This window comes from Puntigrus tetrazona, chromosome 20 (genome assembly GCF_018831695.1).
Source record: "Puntigrus tetrazona isolate hp1 chromosome 20, ASM1883169v1, whole genome shotgun sequence".
Classification (NCBI taxonomy): Eukaryota; Metazoa; Chordata; class Actinopteri; order Cypriniformes; family Cyprinidae; genus Puntigrus; species Puntigrus tetrazona.
This window is the reverse complement of record NC_056718.1, coordinates 16190819-16206330: the sequence shown is the minus strand read 5'-3', so window position 1 is coordinate 16206330 and position 15512 is coordinate 16190819. Positions and strand designations below refer to the sequence as shown.

At 36.6% G+C, this 15512-nt stretch overlaps 2 protein-coding genes across 9 annotated transcripts; both read right to left on the bottom strand.

The window, feature by feature from the left end:
- Positions 1–286: 286 nt before the first annotated feature.
- On the bottom strand, positions 287–3633 carry ccr6a (chemokine (C-C motif) receptor 6a). Its single transcript, XM_043219555.1, has 2 exons — positions 3311–3633; positions 287–2297 (listed from the first exon to the last, which is right to left on the bottom strand). The coding sequence occupies exon 2, from the start codon at positions 2267–2269 to the stop codon at positions 1157–1159; it is 1113 nt and encodes a 370-aa protein (XP_043075490.1). The 5' UTR covers positions 2270–2297; positions 3311–3633; the 3' UTR covers positions 287–1156.
- A 151-nt stretch (positions 3634–3784) lies between these two features.
- Positions 3785–14897, bottom strand: cep43 (centrosomal protein 43). Of its 8 annotated transcripts, none has more exons than XM_043219547.1 (21): positions 14742–14897; positions 13942–13995; positions 13441–13495; positions 12976–13064; positions 12683–12820; positions 12567–12599; positions 11868–11924; positions 11543–11613; positions 11111–11172; positions 10908–10969; positions 10741–10821; positions 9701–9763; positions 8070–8272; positions 7028–7096; positions 6755–6832; positions 5444–5518; positions 5222–5334; positions 4639–4713; positions 4506–4539; positions 4329–4416; positions 3785–3938 (listed from the first exon to the last, which is right to left on the bottom strand). In XM_043219547.1, exons 1-21 carry the CDS (start codon positions 14823–14825, stop codon positions 3864–3866), a joined length of 1659 nt encoding a protein of 552 aa, XP_043075482.1. In that variant the 5' UTR covers positions 14826–14897; the 3' UTR covers positions 3785–3863. The 8 variants fall into 8 exon arrangements, with proteins under 8 accessions (XP_043075482.1, XP_043075483.1, XP_043075484.1 ...); XM_043219548.1 differs by having other exon boundaries at positions 6755–6829; XM_043219549.1 differs by lacking the exon at positions 12567–12599.
- Between the last annotated feature and the right edge of the window lie 615 nt (positions 14898–15512).

Sequence of the window (15512 nt, the reverse complement as noted above, 5' to 3'; positions counted from 1 at the left end):
ATGTAGAGCAAGTCAAAACGACATTTTACATTTACAAAAAAAAAGCATTCATCTCATCTTTTTAAACTTTCTTTTTAAACTATGACCTGCAATTTTGCAAAGTATCTTATAAACATGCATATACTGCATTTCATTAATTGAACAATCATTCCTTTAGACTGAGGAGTTCATTGATTCACTCAAACACAAATTATTGACTAAATGGAGGAATTGTGTGTTCATGTCCCTGTATATACTGATCTATTACATACTGTAGAAGTGAGCTATAGAACAGGGACAAAACACATAGAAGTACATTGTTCTGTATTTGTTCCAATAATGCAGAAGTTTATAGCAGCAGCTAGTTTAGGTTAACTCTGTGAAACATACACATAATGAAAAAACGTCCCGTTTATTGAAATAATTTAAAATAATAATTAAAAAAAAATTGCTATGGCAAGGAAAAGGTCCTTTCAGTGATTGGAGGAGTTTTTTGTAGAGCACTGTGATGCAAAAGGGTACGAGAACACGTATCCAGGTCAAATACAAGACGTCTCAAAGGTCACGGCACATATACGACTTTCAATATTATTTAAAACCTGTGATTAATAATGATAAAAAAAAACCTCAGACATGCCTCATATGGTGCACTGATTCTCAGCACTGGATATCATTTGAAAAAAGTCGCTCTTTACTATTTGTTATCATGCTGCAATGTCTTGCCTAATTTATTTGGATAAAACTTACACCGTTTATATCCTGGGTACATTAGGCAACATTAAAAATTCTATATACAAAAGGGAAATAGAACATATAGAAAAATAAAAACATTTTGCATTAGTACTAAATAGTGCCTATTGACTGCAAAATTCTTAAAAACAAGAGGACTTTTTACACTCTGAAGATATAGATCATGGAAAAAAACCCAAACTATTTTCCCTCTTTAGTTTGTAATTAGCATAATTAAACAATTAATTCATCATTTACTCAACCTCATGTTGTCCCACTCAAACTGTGAGCCTTTCTTTCTTTCTTTTTTGTGGGACACAAAAGAAAAAGTCATACAAGTCTGGATCAACATGAAGGTGAATAAATGATGACTAAATGTCCATTCTTGATCGATGCTAATCAGTCTGTCAGTCACGATGCTGGGCACTTTGCCCTTAATTAGAACCAATCACATGGTAAACGAAGTGCCATTTTCATTGTTCGAGCCATCCATAGAGCGCCGCGTGGAAATGTACATTTCAGTGGTGGCCCGTGAGGACCGTCTCGCCGACATGTAGTTCTTCCCCAAGCACCAGATGTCCCTTAAGATCTTCCGGAAGTGGTTTCTGAAATTCACCCCGATGAAGGCGTACAGAAGCGGATTGAGACAAGCGTGCAGGTACGCCAAGCTTCTCGTTATAATCATGGTCAATCCGACGGACTCCTCGGTGCTGCATTCCTGCTCTTGAAACATGTTGACGGTATAAAACAACAGTGCAATATTATAAGGCATATGGCAGACCACAAACACAAGGACCACTGTGAAGACCACACGCACTGCCTTGTGCCTCTGAAAGTTCTTGGCCCGAAGGAGGGTGACAATGACGCTGGAGTAACAGAATCCCATAATCAGCAGCGGCAAGAAGAAACCCAACGCAACCTGAGAGCTGGGCACCACAGTTTTCATCACCCGTGCCGTTTCGTTCGACTGAAATTTAAAAAAGCACACGTACGGCCCGTCTGTACTGTTGAAAAGACTGGATTCAGATGGACCGGGCTGGTAACGCTCATAAAACATGAAGGTGGGAAGGGACAAGAGCAAGGCTGACAACCACACGACTGCGCAGGCCAGGTGACTGTAAAGCAGAGTGCTTGAACGCAGCCGGAAGGACCGGCGGGCCTGAACGATGGCAAGGTAGCGATCTCCGCTGATGCAGGCCAGGAGCAGCATGCCGCTGTAGAGGTTCACGCTGTAGATGCCACGCAGAAGCTTGCAAGACAAGTTCCCCATGGACCATCCGTACTGCTCGCTGTAGATGATCAAAGGCAGCGCCACCACAAACAGGATGTCCGCGATGGCCACGTTCAGCAGGTACACGTCAGTCATGGACTTGGTCCGCTTGTAGAAAGCGTACGTCACGATCACGAGGGCGTTGCCGATGAAACCAACAAAACAAATGATGGGGTGAACGAATAGCTGGAGGAAGGTCTCGGTCTTCCCTTTGAGCTCCGTCGAACACGGCTCCACAATTTCATCATACACAGCTTGTAACATTTTGTCATCGTAATCAAATTGCTCCATTTTCTCTCCCCTGAGACTGCGAGAAAATCTAAAAAAAACAGGAACATAGGTGAAAAAACACTTTTACGGCAGAGCTCAGATAAAGATGCCTTACTCAAATGTAAAGTACAACTAGGTTTAAAGCATAAAAAATATATTTAAAAAGATATATTTAATTTTTTTTTCTTAAGACTGCCGTCATTTTGCAGCTGCTTTCTAATATTCCATTAGAAACTGAGTGTGGGTTAGAGGACTGATTAGGTTATGTCCAGTTATTTACACCACATGAGGAATAAGCTCTCAGTGCAAATGTTGTCTGTTGTTTGAAACCTTTGCAGAAAGAGGAAACCTGCAGAAAAATCAGGTCATGTACACAGCAAGAGATTCAATTCATATAACCTATTTACTGGCCATTAGTAAATAGGTTATATACAAAAAAAAGAAAAGAAAATACCATAATACCATATATTCAAACATTAATGTATGAAACGAAAAACAAACAAAAAAATGTTTTCCGAAAGCTAGATTAATTTAATAAGAACACATAGACTGAATGTAGTTCGTGCACAACATGGGGAAACGAATGGAAGTGAAGCATAAACATATTTCCAGACAAGTTTGTTATTACTTTTGTTCATGTCTTGACTAGTTACTGGCAAATAGAATTATGCACATTCATTCGTTGCTATAAAAAAAGACAATGCTATCTATTATTTGCCATTTATTACTATGTATAATGCAAAATGTTACTTTACAAATTATACCTAATCATAATTATAATCTATTTATATATATATATATATATATATATATATATATATATATATATATATATATATATATATATATATATATATATATATATATATATATAGTTTGCAACAGTCTCACTTAAACAGATCCTGCACACTAAAATCTTCAACTTTAAACATATACACACAGACTGACAAATAATTTCCGTTATTAAACACATCGGTATTAACGAAAATAGGCACAGACTTACATTTTTTGCAATTAAAAAAATTTAACATGTGACTGAAGTGGAAAAATGAAGCAGCTTACCAGTATCAACACACACAAGTCTAATGGAAAACACAGAGGTTTCTGTTCCTTCTGGTTTCTGATCAGGAAAAGACAACTTGGGTAGGGCACAGCTGCGTAATAAGAATGATAATTATGCGACCTGAACAGAAGGCGGCCCTTCACTGAGAGCTGAATAGGAACGTGTAGGTGTGAGTGTGAGACCATCAAAGCTGCGTGACACACGCACACTGTCTAGATCAGGGTTTATGTAAAAGTTTGATGCTCTACACCTCAAAACAGAAATACCCAACTGAGCATTAGAGCATGGTTCAAAAAGTCTTAAAGACTAGTTTCACTGTCATGCATGATACACTTTCACTGACATTAAAACGGTTACACAACTCAATGGCTTACGTATTATTTTAAACGGAGAACTGACAAATTGCTATCCTTTCATTTCTGTCCTTCCGGTTTTTTTAAATGGCAGTAAAAAAAAACAGGAAGAGTCAACAGTCAAGCTTTAATTAATTATTTATTGTCAACTAAATCCATAAATACATAAAGTATAAAACAAGGAACTGACAGTTCGATGTCAAGCAACATCTTCCATGTAGTCAGCACTCAAACTTATCTGCGAGACGCTCACATCCTGAGTGGTTTCATCAAGCTAGAAAAAAAAAAAAAAAAGAGAGAAACCCGATTAAAAGAAGAGATTAGCATCAATAAGATCCAAAAATCACAGTCAAGGTTAAACCAAAGGTTATTATTTTCGCTATACTACGATCGCTTGCTCTCATTGGGCCTCTTTAAGTACCCATATTTGCAATTAAAAACATGCAACTCTCACTTCTTGTATTTTACACAATGCACTCTTATCCACTCTGCTGACATTTGTCCCTCTTCACATAAAATTATGAAAGATGGGGCCATAATTAAGTGACAATAACCGCATCGAAGCTGCATTCATACCGGATTATAAATGTCAATCATTACTAAGAACCTCAGTCATTATTTATAGTCCTTCTGAAACGAGCAATGGCATGTTTTTGAAGAATACCTTATCGCTGATCTCAGGCCCCTCTATCGACACCTCCTCAATCTCCTCATCGATGCTCACTTCACTCTTAGAGTTTTCAGAGCGATGACTAAAGAGAAAAGAGAGAGGCGACGATAGATCAAGGATTCAGACTGAGCAGAAATAAGATCTGAAACATCTGATGGGAACATTCTTTACCTGTTGAAGTCATCGTCGTAGTCAAGATCTTCATCTGCAAAACATTTTTTTAAAAAGGACAAATGAGCAATGCTATAGTGAGTAGAGTTGAGATGGTTCAAGTCAAAAATATGTATTATTGAGGAGTTCCTACCCAGCAAAGGGGACGTAGTTTTCTCATTTAGGACGGGAAACTCTTTTATACCCTTATCTTTAGAACTAGATGTACCTAAGACAACAATTATAGAGAAAAAAAAATACAAATTACTGTCAAATTCATATCAATATTCAGGCAATTTCAGTACAGAAAGTCATGATTCATGTTGTTTTCCTTTTTCTTTAGTGGGTTAAAATACATGTAAAGATTATGCATAAATGGCATAGTAAAATATGTAATCTCTGCCCACAAACACAAAATGGCAAGTATAAGAATATCTGAAGCAGCTCTCGTTCTGTGTAATGGAAACTTTTCAAAACGGCCTACTTCGCGGGCAAAAACCTTTGTTCTCTTTACATATTTAGTTCACAACTGAATTTAGTTTTGTCATGTTGTTCATGCTCAATCTCTGAAGCCATCGCACAGCAGATCTTTTGTGGTATAAACAGGCTGCCACAATGAATCCTTCATTTGGAATTTTTTTAATTAAATTTTGTGGAAGTTCATGCACAATTTTTGGAATCGATGCAGAATCATCGGATAAAGAAATCTTTTGTTGATTTCACAAATGGTTTGCTACCGTTTTTGTCAGATGAATTGTCTTTCTGGCTGCTCTCAGGAGATCCTCCAGCACTCTTCAGCTGCGTGTCTGCCGTGAACGCTTTTCCTAAACCGCTGCCCGAGCCTTCTCTCCTGAAAAACAAGATAGGATGAGATGCTAGGAAATTAGCTGACGGCCATATAACGAAAAGTGGAAGAAGAAAGTTATGGCAGCAGACAGACAGGAAATGGCCCAGCTCACCTGGGGTCAGAGTTATTACAGTCAGAGAGCATGTCCTCTCCACCTCCCTCTTTATCACTGCCTATAGCAGACAGGCTGAGGCCAGACAGAGCAAGAGTATGTTCATCCGCACATACGCATAACACCAAGAAAAACAGGGTCAGGGGCAGAGAGAGAAATGCACTCAAAACATGCAGAGCAAATGCAGAGAAGGAAAGAAAGGAGAAGGATAAAAAAACTAACAAAACAAAAAACACACACACACATACACCCTACACCCATACTTTTGGTATCAAAAGCTGGACTGTATTTTTGACAGTATCAAGAAATGGCATTATTGTTTGAATATTACAATGACTACAATGACTACATTTTGTCTGGATAATTAAGAGATGAGCATTATTCAAAATTATTTGGCACAATTAATAATATAAAAAAAGAGTAAGTGATATAAGCAGCCATAAGTTGCCACTGATATTTTTAGGATTCTTAATTTTTGTTGTATTTGTTGTATTATTTTAAACCTAGCATTTATAAAAAAAACTAACTTTGAAACATAATGCAAACAATAATAATACTATTAAAAAAATATTTATTTGATATATATATATATATATATATATATATATATAATATAATATATATATATATAAAAATGTGTGTGTGTGTGTGTGCGCGTATGTGTGTGTCTGAGTTACATTTTTATGATTCTTACTCTTTTGATCATTTTACTATTTTAATTTCTTGCAACCTTAGAATTAACAGCAAAAAAATCTATTGCGAAGAACAATCGAAACAATAAAAATGACACTAACGAAAACAACGGTAACATAAAATATCTCATAACATTTTATATACACACACAAAATTAACTGAAAATAATGAAAACAATAAAAATAATGAATACATATTTATTCAATAATAACGTTTATATTAAGCAATGGATGTCGTTTACACATAGTGATACCCATGAGTCAGTTTGACATTTGAGCGGATCAAAAATGTTCATAACACAGAAAAAGCTTTTCACAGTTAACAAGGCATCATTTATTTTAAACGTAATATTATTTAATCGTTTTTTGAATTAGAATTGAGCGTTGAATTTAAGGGAGCCAGTTCAGTTATCGAATGCGACTCTGAATGTTACTCTGGTTTATAGCCCTACCGTATGTGAACGCAAAGGTAGTTAACTATAAAACCGGACTGACAGTGTTTTGCTGCTGTATGAACATGAACAGCCCCAATGGGAGTAAACAGCCTGGTTTCGCACCCATGTGTTAAGATGGATGCAGTGGGCTTAATCGGCAGTGTGATCACTCCATGCACACTCACTCATTGAGGCTAGTGCCCCTCCTCATTTGGGATAAGGATCGCCTTGACAGGCTCCCTTCCCTCTGCCAGTGCTGACTTCTCACGAGGGGAAAACACATACAGAGCACAGACACAGTTACGGAAAGAGGAAGGGAGAAAAAGAGAGCGGTAGGAACAAAAAGCAAAAGAGGGACAAAATGCAACATACAACAAAGCTCCAAAAGCTACCTTTTACGTGTCATAGTCAAAAACAGAGCAAAATGCGAATACACTCAGAAAACAGGAAGTACTTACTCTTTCTGACTATAGCTTTTTTCAGAATGCCTCTGCCCTGAATAAGACTTATCTGCTGAAGATAAGCCACTGTTTTCACGTACAGCATTAGGAGACAACAGTGAAAAGGAGAAGATACAGGTCAGAAAAGTAAAAGCACTTCTCTGTATTTTATCTGAGTTATTTGAGACCTTGTTTTATTCTTGTTCTCTTTTAAGGGTGGGTGCCTGTTATATTTAAACAGTAAAAAATGAACTACAGTAATGTGCTTCAAAAACAAAGAATCCAGGTCTACGCTTCTGAAATTACAATCAAAGGTGCCAGCGGTTTAGATGATTTCATTTTTATTAGCTCTTTTGGTCTCAGAAGAACACGTGGGAACTAAAACGCTCCTCTTTCAAACCTCTGAATGGAAATCTGCTCTCACCACGAAAGTCAAACTAGGACTGGTATAAACTGTTGTTTTTATATATAGCATTTACAAATAGTTTTTTATCCTTCTGCTAAATTTAGTTCTTTCTGGTATTCAAATGAAAAAACAAAAAAACATGACATTAAACACTTCAAACTGTATAAAATGTACATTTTTGGTAACACCTGTTAACTACTTATGACTTTTGCTCAATAAACTCTTAACTTGCTGCTTTATTAATAGTTAGTAAGGTAGTTGTTAAGTTTAGCTGTCGAGTAAGCTCATGTAGAATAAGGTATTAATATGTTATTAATTAGCACTAATAAATTGCTAGTATTCTAGTAATATTCATGCCAATAAGCAACTAATAGGTGTAACTGTAAAAGAAAGCATTTTATTGTTACATTTAACCTTTTTAACATTTTAAACATGAACTAAATAAACAGTCACTGTTATTTGTCTGTTTTTAAACTATTTTTTTAATATTAATTTATTACTTTATTTAATTTTGACATGCCTAGTCTTTAATACCAACAGTTCTTCATTTGTTTAAAAAAAAAAAAAAAAAAGACTTCCTGATACTTTTTCGTTGTGAACGTTCTGCAAGAAGAAGCCATATTTGACTGTTTCACCTAGTGAATGTATCCTTACCAGCCATAGGTCTTCTGAGGTTTAGGTAGAGGATCATCGAAGAACGAGTCACCTTCATCCTCATCCTCCAGTCCAAACTCCAGTGCTCTCTTCAGCGGGGTGGGAAGGTTTTTCCCATCACCCAATTCCTCCTCTGACCCTTCAGACACTTGAACAGACCCTCTGTTCTTCTGAGACCCTAGCGGTTCACCAGTTCTTCCAGGCTATGAGAAAGTCACAAAATTATCAACATACTCTAATGCCATCGAAAGGCAATCAATGACAGATATCATCTGATGCAATCAACATGAAAAATAAGCATCGTCTTCTATGCTCATGTGAAGTTACTACCCGTACGGTTCAACTTGGAAACAACAGCTGCCCATTTTAGTGTTGGGAACGAAAGCAAGGTGCAATAATGAACAAAAAGGTACAAAAATAAGATCCCTTTGACCCGAATGGTTTTAAAACATGACATTCTCAAGTAAAATGTATTCGGGAATTCCTATGAGTAGATGGTTAAAAGATTAAACGTAAAGAACAGTAAGTTACAAGAACAGTAGGTTGTTAAAAAGGCCATTCTGAAACTGGCCCATGTTAAAGAAAACGCAGCGTCATTCAACCCACTCACAAATCCAGCTATTAGTTCAAAAGAATGGTTTTACTTGAGATGAAATGTTTCAGAAGTAATGTGCATAACCAAAAACAAGAGGTTAGACGATACATGCCGAATCTGGTTAATAAAAAGGTGTTAGTAATGCCGAGTTCACATTGCGACCATTTTCAAAATCATTGAATCGTTGTTGTTTTCACACTGCATGACTAACTGGGCTAGCGTTCAAATGCCGCTGTGTTCAGATTGCGCGATGGATCGGGGACAGGAGGTTACACACTGCATGACTTTACAATAGCCGATAACTCTGTCTGGTCCGCAAACTACATTTCACAACCACGCGAGAAGTGACGAGGACATATTGCGAAATCACGCTGAAATCGTGGTTAATAAGTCCTCCCCATGATGACTTTGTTATTAACAACGTACTTCTGAAGGGAATTTTTTATATACAAGTACTTCAAAGTGAAACCAAGGTTTTGTGCATATATATATATATATATATATATATATATATATATATATATATATATATATATATATGCCTACACTTTCACAAAATCTGTCAAAATGAAAATCAGGGCTAAAACTGTACAGTGTGAACTCAGCACAAGTGTTAATTCATCTATTTTCACAAAAGTATTTGGTGAATAGCAGAAGCCCGGTCAGTATCTTCGCTCTAAATCGTTTTGAAAAGACTGATCTCAGCTGTATTGTGCATTGGCGTAAATCTGCTCTGCAATAGCCAGTTTACTATATCAAGTGCTAAGACGGTTCCAATTCAACCATGGGCTACTTTTAGCACCGTTACACACACAAGTGCATATTCCATCTTGAATACAAAGCAGCAATTTTGTCTTGGAACATGAACTTCCACTTGCACGTGTGATAACAATAATGGGAAAAAGCACAAGCCTATTAACAGCCAAATGTGTGTAGACACCACACATCTATGAATCATTTACGAGATATAAAAGGAAGCCACATGGTTGAGCTGATCAAAAGCTCCTGTATCAGAGCCGGCGCACGTGTGCTTTACCTTTGGGTCAGCCTTTTCTTCCTGTGCTGAACTGTGCTTAACAAATCCTTTATACCTGGGTATCTGAGCACCAGAATACAGCCATCAGCTTCCCTTTTACAACAATGACACACTACCCTCACTAAATCGCACACGGATATGGATGAACAAGATAAAAACATATGTGAAATAAACAAGAGAGGAACTGCTGTAGAAAGACACACACACAAAACAACCACTGCATGCAACAAAAAAAAATGCATGCAAAAATGTGATCTGACACATGTCTATTCAAAGAACTTCAATCGAAATTAAAATCATTATTTAGAGGCATAACAAACAAAATGTGAATACTTTATGTATTTATATTCATCTAAAATAATAATGTGAGAATCCCCATGAATTTAAAATGACAAATAATGCATGAACATATTTCTTATAACTCAATGCTGGACCTTTCTTATAAATTTTACGAGGGCGTAGGTATGTGCATAATATAAGCAGCTAAATTTAAAACAAGCCTTTTGTTTTGGGACAATACATTCTTTGCAGGTCGTAGGAGCCTATTGCCTACCCTTTGGTAAAACCCCTTTCCCCTTTGTGAGTCAAACTACAATGACTACGTTGAAATACTACCGTGTATCATTCACCATCTAAGATATAACCCACGATGTGAGATATGCAGATAAATCAAACGCAGGAAACACAGCTACCCAAAATTACCTCACACATCATCTATTCATAAAAACTAATGTCATTCTGGGATTCAATTTAAAAAGCTGGACGAAATTAAAACAGTGCGTGCTATAAAACACACATTTGCAGTAACATATCGCAAGCGTAAACAGGCCAACCAAAGTCAGCTGTGGCTTTGTGGTTTATTTATTTATTTATTTTTTTACATATACAGATAGATGAAATGTTAGACACAACAAAATGTAACGCGTATCAAAATATAGAAAATATCTTATTATATCCGATTATAATCTTGACAGAAGTGTGTGTGTGTGAGAAAACGATAAGCAGAGAAGCAAGGCAAGAAAGACAGGAAGTCAGTTTACCTTGCTGGCGGAAGAGGAAATGATTTTATCTTCAGTAGTTTTACTTGAGGAGTAAAGAGCATCGCTACCGTCGCTGGTAACCTGTAAACGATATCACAGGCCTCATTACTGAAGTCAGAAAAAAAAGGAGTGCTAGAAGAAGTAAGAATGTGCTCGAGATTGCTCACCACACTTCGACACTGAACGAAAAAGCATTTGTACATTCCCAGGAAGTCCTGAAAGTCTACAGCTATAAAGAAATGGAAGACAAAAAATTTATTAGCAATTTATGAAATTGAATAAAATGTAATATTACCTGTCAAGTATATCAGGCCCATAAAACTTGCATCCCTAAAATGAAGTAAAACTAAACAAGACCACAGAGACTTACTATTGTTTGTGTCTTTGCCTTTGGCTCTAAACTCCTCAGTGATGTAACTGTCCAACATGTTTCTTTTTATTTGCAAATAAAAAAATGAAAAAAAACATTAGTGAAATATGTGGACATTCATAGTAAGTGAAAGCAAAACGGCTAAAGCGAGAGTGAGTTAAGTACAATCAGTCGATCTTTAACAATGATCTTTTGTTAAGAATCCTTTATTCTGGTTTATGTGAAGAAATGCGCTCAGTTCCCAAATCATGAGAAATACCATGACCACAGCGTCATGAAGCTCAACCTGGCATGATTATAGAAGAGCAAACCAACAATGTGGGAAGATGTAAACACTTTCAGTCAGTGCATATAAATGAGGGTTTCAGTACCAGTAAATTCAGACATTTCCTAGAGTTCGTGGCATTCAAAGTCCACAAAGCTGAAACAAACCTGCTGAACTGGGGAAAAAGATCAGTGAAAATGCCAATAACGGCTTCTCTGTTGATCTCACCACTCCTGTTCTGTGAAGTCAAAACAAAAGATAGAAATTACTCACAAAGGCGTTTCATATTTAACTAATCCTTTGGTTGCTAATTACCATTTTATTACTATATGCTAATTCTAATAGTTTATGGCCAAAATAATAATACAATTAATATAAAAATAGCTAAAGAACATTAATTTCCAAAGAGAAGTATTTACAATTATGCATGTTATGTCACATAAAGTAATATTTAATTAATAATAAAAATAAATAATAATAATAAAAAATTACCTTATCATAACTGTCAAATTTTTTACGGGCATCAGCAATTTGACGGGGTAACAATTCCTAAAAACCAGTCACAAACTTTATTACAATCATTGCAGATTACTCTCAGAATAAAATCATCACGAAAGTCCTTTATTATTTAAAACTCATGAATTCATTTGATATTTAAAATATTAAATTTTACTCTTTTTTTTTTAAACACAAATCACATGTTTGAGACACTTAAAGACGATTAAAACAGGATATCACGATGTACGACTATGAAGCTTTAGCATTTGTATTCATGCGGAGCTAAGGGCCTGATTAAACAAATGCACGTAAGGTGCCCACAAAACAAGACAAAATGTCTAGAACTAGGACAAACTTGTTTTGCACAAGTATCTTAACAGGAAAACCTTTTTTGCAGCACCACTTAAAGATGTTCATTTACATCATCCTTCCCTTGTGTGACCTGAATAATTCGCCTGGGGTTTGTGATGTGTGGGTAAACTGGTGATACGAATCAACCCGAGATGTGCACTCCAACCACAAGTGAAATAAGTGGGTTAGCACTATTACTAGTTTGTGACTGGATCTGTTCCTGAGTGCAATAACTCCACCGGTGCTTACTGTACGTGTGGGTGCAAAAACAGGTTACAGAGATATCTAGTTAGATAATATGGATCGAGCCTGAACCAGCCAGCGGTGGTGGTGGTAAAGTACCTTGGGAAAAGTTCTCTCGATCAACCGATCTCCCTGAGAAAAGAAAGACAACAGTCGTACTACCTGAAAGGCGAGATTGCATTTGATTGGCTAAAACGCAGAACGTCAAAGATCACCTCTGTGAAAACGGAGGTCTTATCCTTATGCCGGCCCCTCTTCACCAGCTCCAGCAGGAGAGGGGTGTTTTTATTCACCTCCGTTTCCGATAGGCCAAGCTCTTTAGACAGAGTTTCACGGCTGTCAAGTCCATTGAGCTGAACAACACAAAGTAGGGTACATTAAGTCAGATGAAAGAAATTTGAGGTCACAGAGGACATTTAAAGGAAAAAAAAATGACACAAATTTCTGAATGACAGCTTCAAACTGCGTATCACTTAGAGCGTTGTATATTACACGACACACGACATACCGTACTAATTTCAGGTTGAAACACGGCGAGGGTGAAGTCTAAGTTGAAGACTTGCAGGAAGTCAGTTATAAGACCTGCGACCAAGCGACCTGCAAACAGAGCAAGATATGCTGAAAAAGCATGTGTAGAAATGCAAGCAAATTTAACATCGGATCGAAATTCAAACATTCAATGAAAATCATGTTCTGTATAATGGGCACAGATCTTTTAGCTTCAGACTATGCATCCTTCCAGTCAGAGAATATTTAACATGTTACATATTTTGGGCTGATTTTCAGAACACGTATCGTAATTTCTCAAGCATCTCCAATCAAGAGAGCTCTCAGATCGCCTGATGCATCATTTAGTGTGTCATGTCCAGTTTTTCACATTTTAAAAAGCGTTTAGTGCATTACAACCTGTAACAACCCAAGTCATCATAACATCAAGACAGAAAAAATAAAATTGAAAGGCCTTCATACTTACCATCCTTTGTGTTGAGGGACTTCTTGAGGTTTTCATTCACAAGAGGTGTTTTATTCTACCAAAAAGAGTTGACATATGACACACAGAATCTAAAACTAAAACTAAAATAATGCTCATGCAAAAATAATGTATTAGTCACACTCATGTCGATACAACTTAAGACATTTTTGTCGAAATCCAACAGCTCTGTGTCCCTCCATAGAGAGTAAGGGTCTCTTAGCTTTGTAAAATTACTGTTGAAATACAGATGGCACATACACTATTTTAACAATGTCCTTATACTGTGTTTCTGTGACCTGAAACTTTGCTGTCTTTGCAGGGTCAGAAAGCTCTTGGATTTCATCAAAAATATATACATTTGTGTTCCAAAAATGAACAAAAGTCTTAGGCCTACGTGTTTGGAGGGGGAGCAATTAATGACAGAAGTTTAATTTTTGTGTGAACTACTTATCCTTACAATTAAATAAAAAAGCTAACTGCTTTAAAACTAAGTGAAATTACCTCAACTTTGTCCTGCTCTTCTAGGGCAAGAAAAACAGCTGCACGTAGCTCTGCCTGTAAATAGAAAAAAAAGATAGATCTGTCTTCATTTTATTTAAAACCACAGCACCAAACAGACTCAAGGACGATCAATATAGGAGTAAATCTCAGACATGATAAAAAAAACAACAAACATTATTTACTAGCGCTGTCAAACAATTAATAGCGCATCCAAAGTAAAGTTTATTTTTTAAAACATATATTTAATATGTAAACATAGCATGCATGTGTTTGCATGTGCATAATAAATATACGTAGCACACACACGTATATTATGTAAACAAAAACTTTTATTTTGGACGCGAATCGCAATTAAATCATTTGACAGCACTTTAACTAGTTATGAAAAACTGATGATTAAACCCATAATATTACAGGTTAAACCAGATTACTTGTGGCATTTTAGATGACTTCCTTAATACCTGTGAGTACAAGACCTTAGCAAATTAAAATAAATCAAGACTTTATTGCCTTGCTGGTTAACTAGAAAACATACTTTGTTTGATTGCAGCCAAGATAAACAAAAACACTGTAGATCCTATCTTCTATGAGGAGTAACAGATTATATAAGAGAGCAGTGTTATAAGTCAATGCTGTCACACCAGTGGCTGTTGTCCATTTGTTGCCCATAACAACTTTAGCATCACTATGCTATGCTAACAAACATTGCGCTTAGAATATAAAATACGCCCGTTATGAAAGAGAGACTGCTTCAGCCTCATACATACTTAAACGATGTTTCGATACAGAAGGGACAGTACCTTAATTTTATTCAAAACACCGCTGTTTTCCAAGTTTTGGATCAGTAGATCTCTGAGTTCCGTGTCCTCCTCCGTCGCAGACATCTTCAGTTTGTGTCATGTGACCACAGGCTGGAAACCTGCGCACCCTGGCGGCTGTACGCGGCATTACACACGGCTTCGTTATGGCGGGTATATGCTTGTCCTGGTACACTACAGTATGTCCCGACAACCGGCGCTTCAAGATTCGTCTTCTCCGATTCGGCAGTTAGTCCCTCTTGCCATTGGGACAAATGGGAATCCTAACAGATAGCTCTCTGCAGGTACTCCTATTAGTCCTGGAGCTCGCCCTAGCTTATGAATATTAAAAAGGCCATTGTCAAGATGCTTGATGATTGTGCTGCGGGGTCTGAATACGTTTAATATTCATGAGTCAAGCCTTCAACGTAGTTAAATAAATTGCTTCCGAGTAGAAATAACTGTAGCTAATTTTAATTGTTCGTGTCAACCGTTTTCAGTGACTGCTTCCATTTTTTTCCTCCATGACAAAAATTCACCAGATCTGTATTTCTGGAAAACCATATTTCAAAAAGTTTTTTTTTTTTTGGTTAGTTTCCAAAAAAAGTTTTTTTTTGGTAGTACCTTTGGTTAGGTCCTACATTCTACTCTTATATGCCAGTGTTGTAATTTGAATTTCTATAAAGGGTGTGCCATATCAATAACTGTTAATTACAGCTAGACTATATACATACAGACACAATGGCAAAAGAATTATCAAGATATCTAACTGGT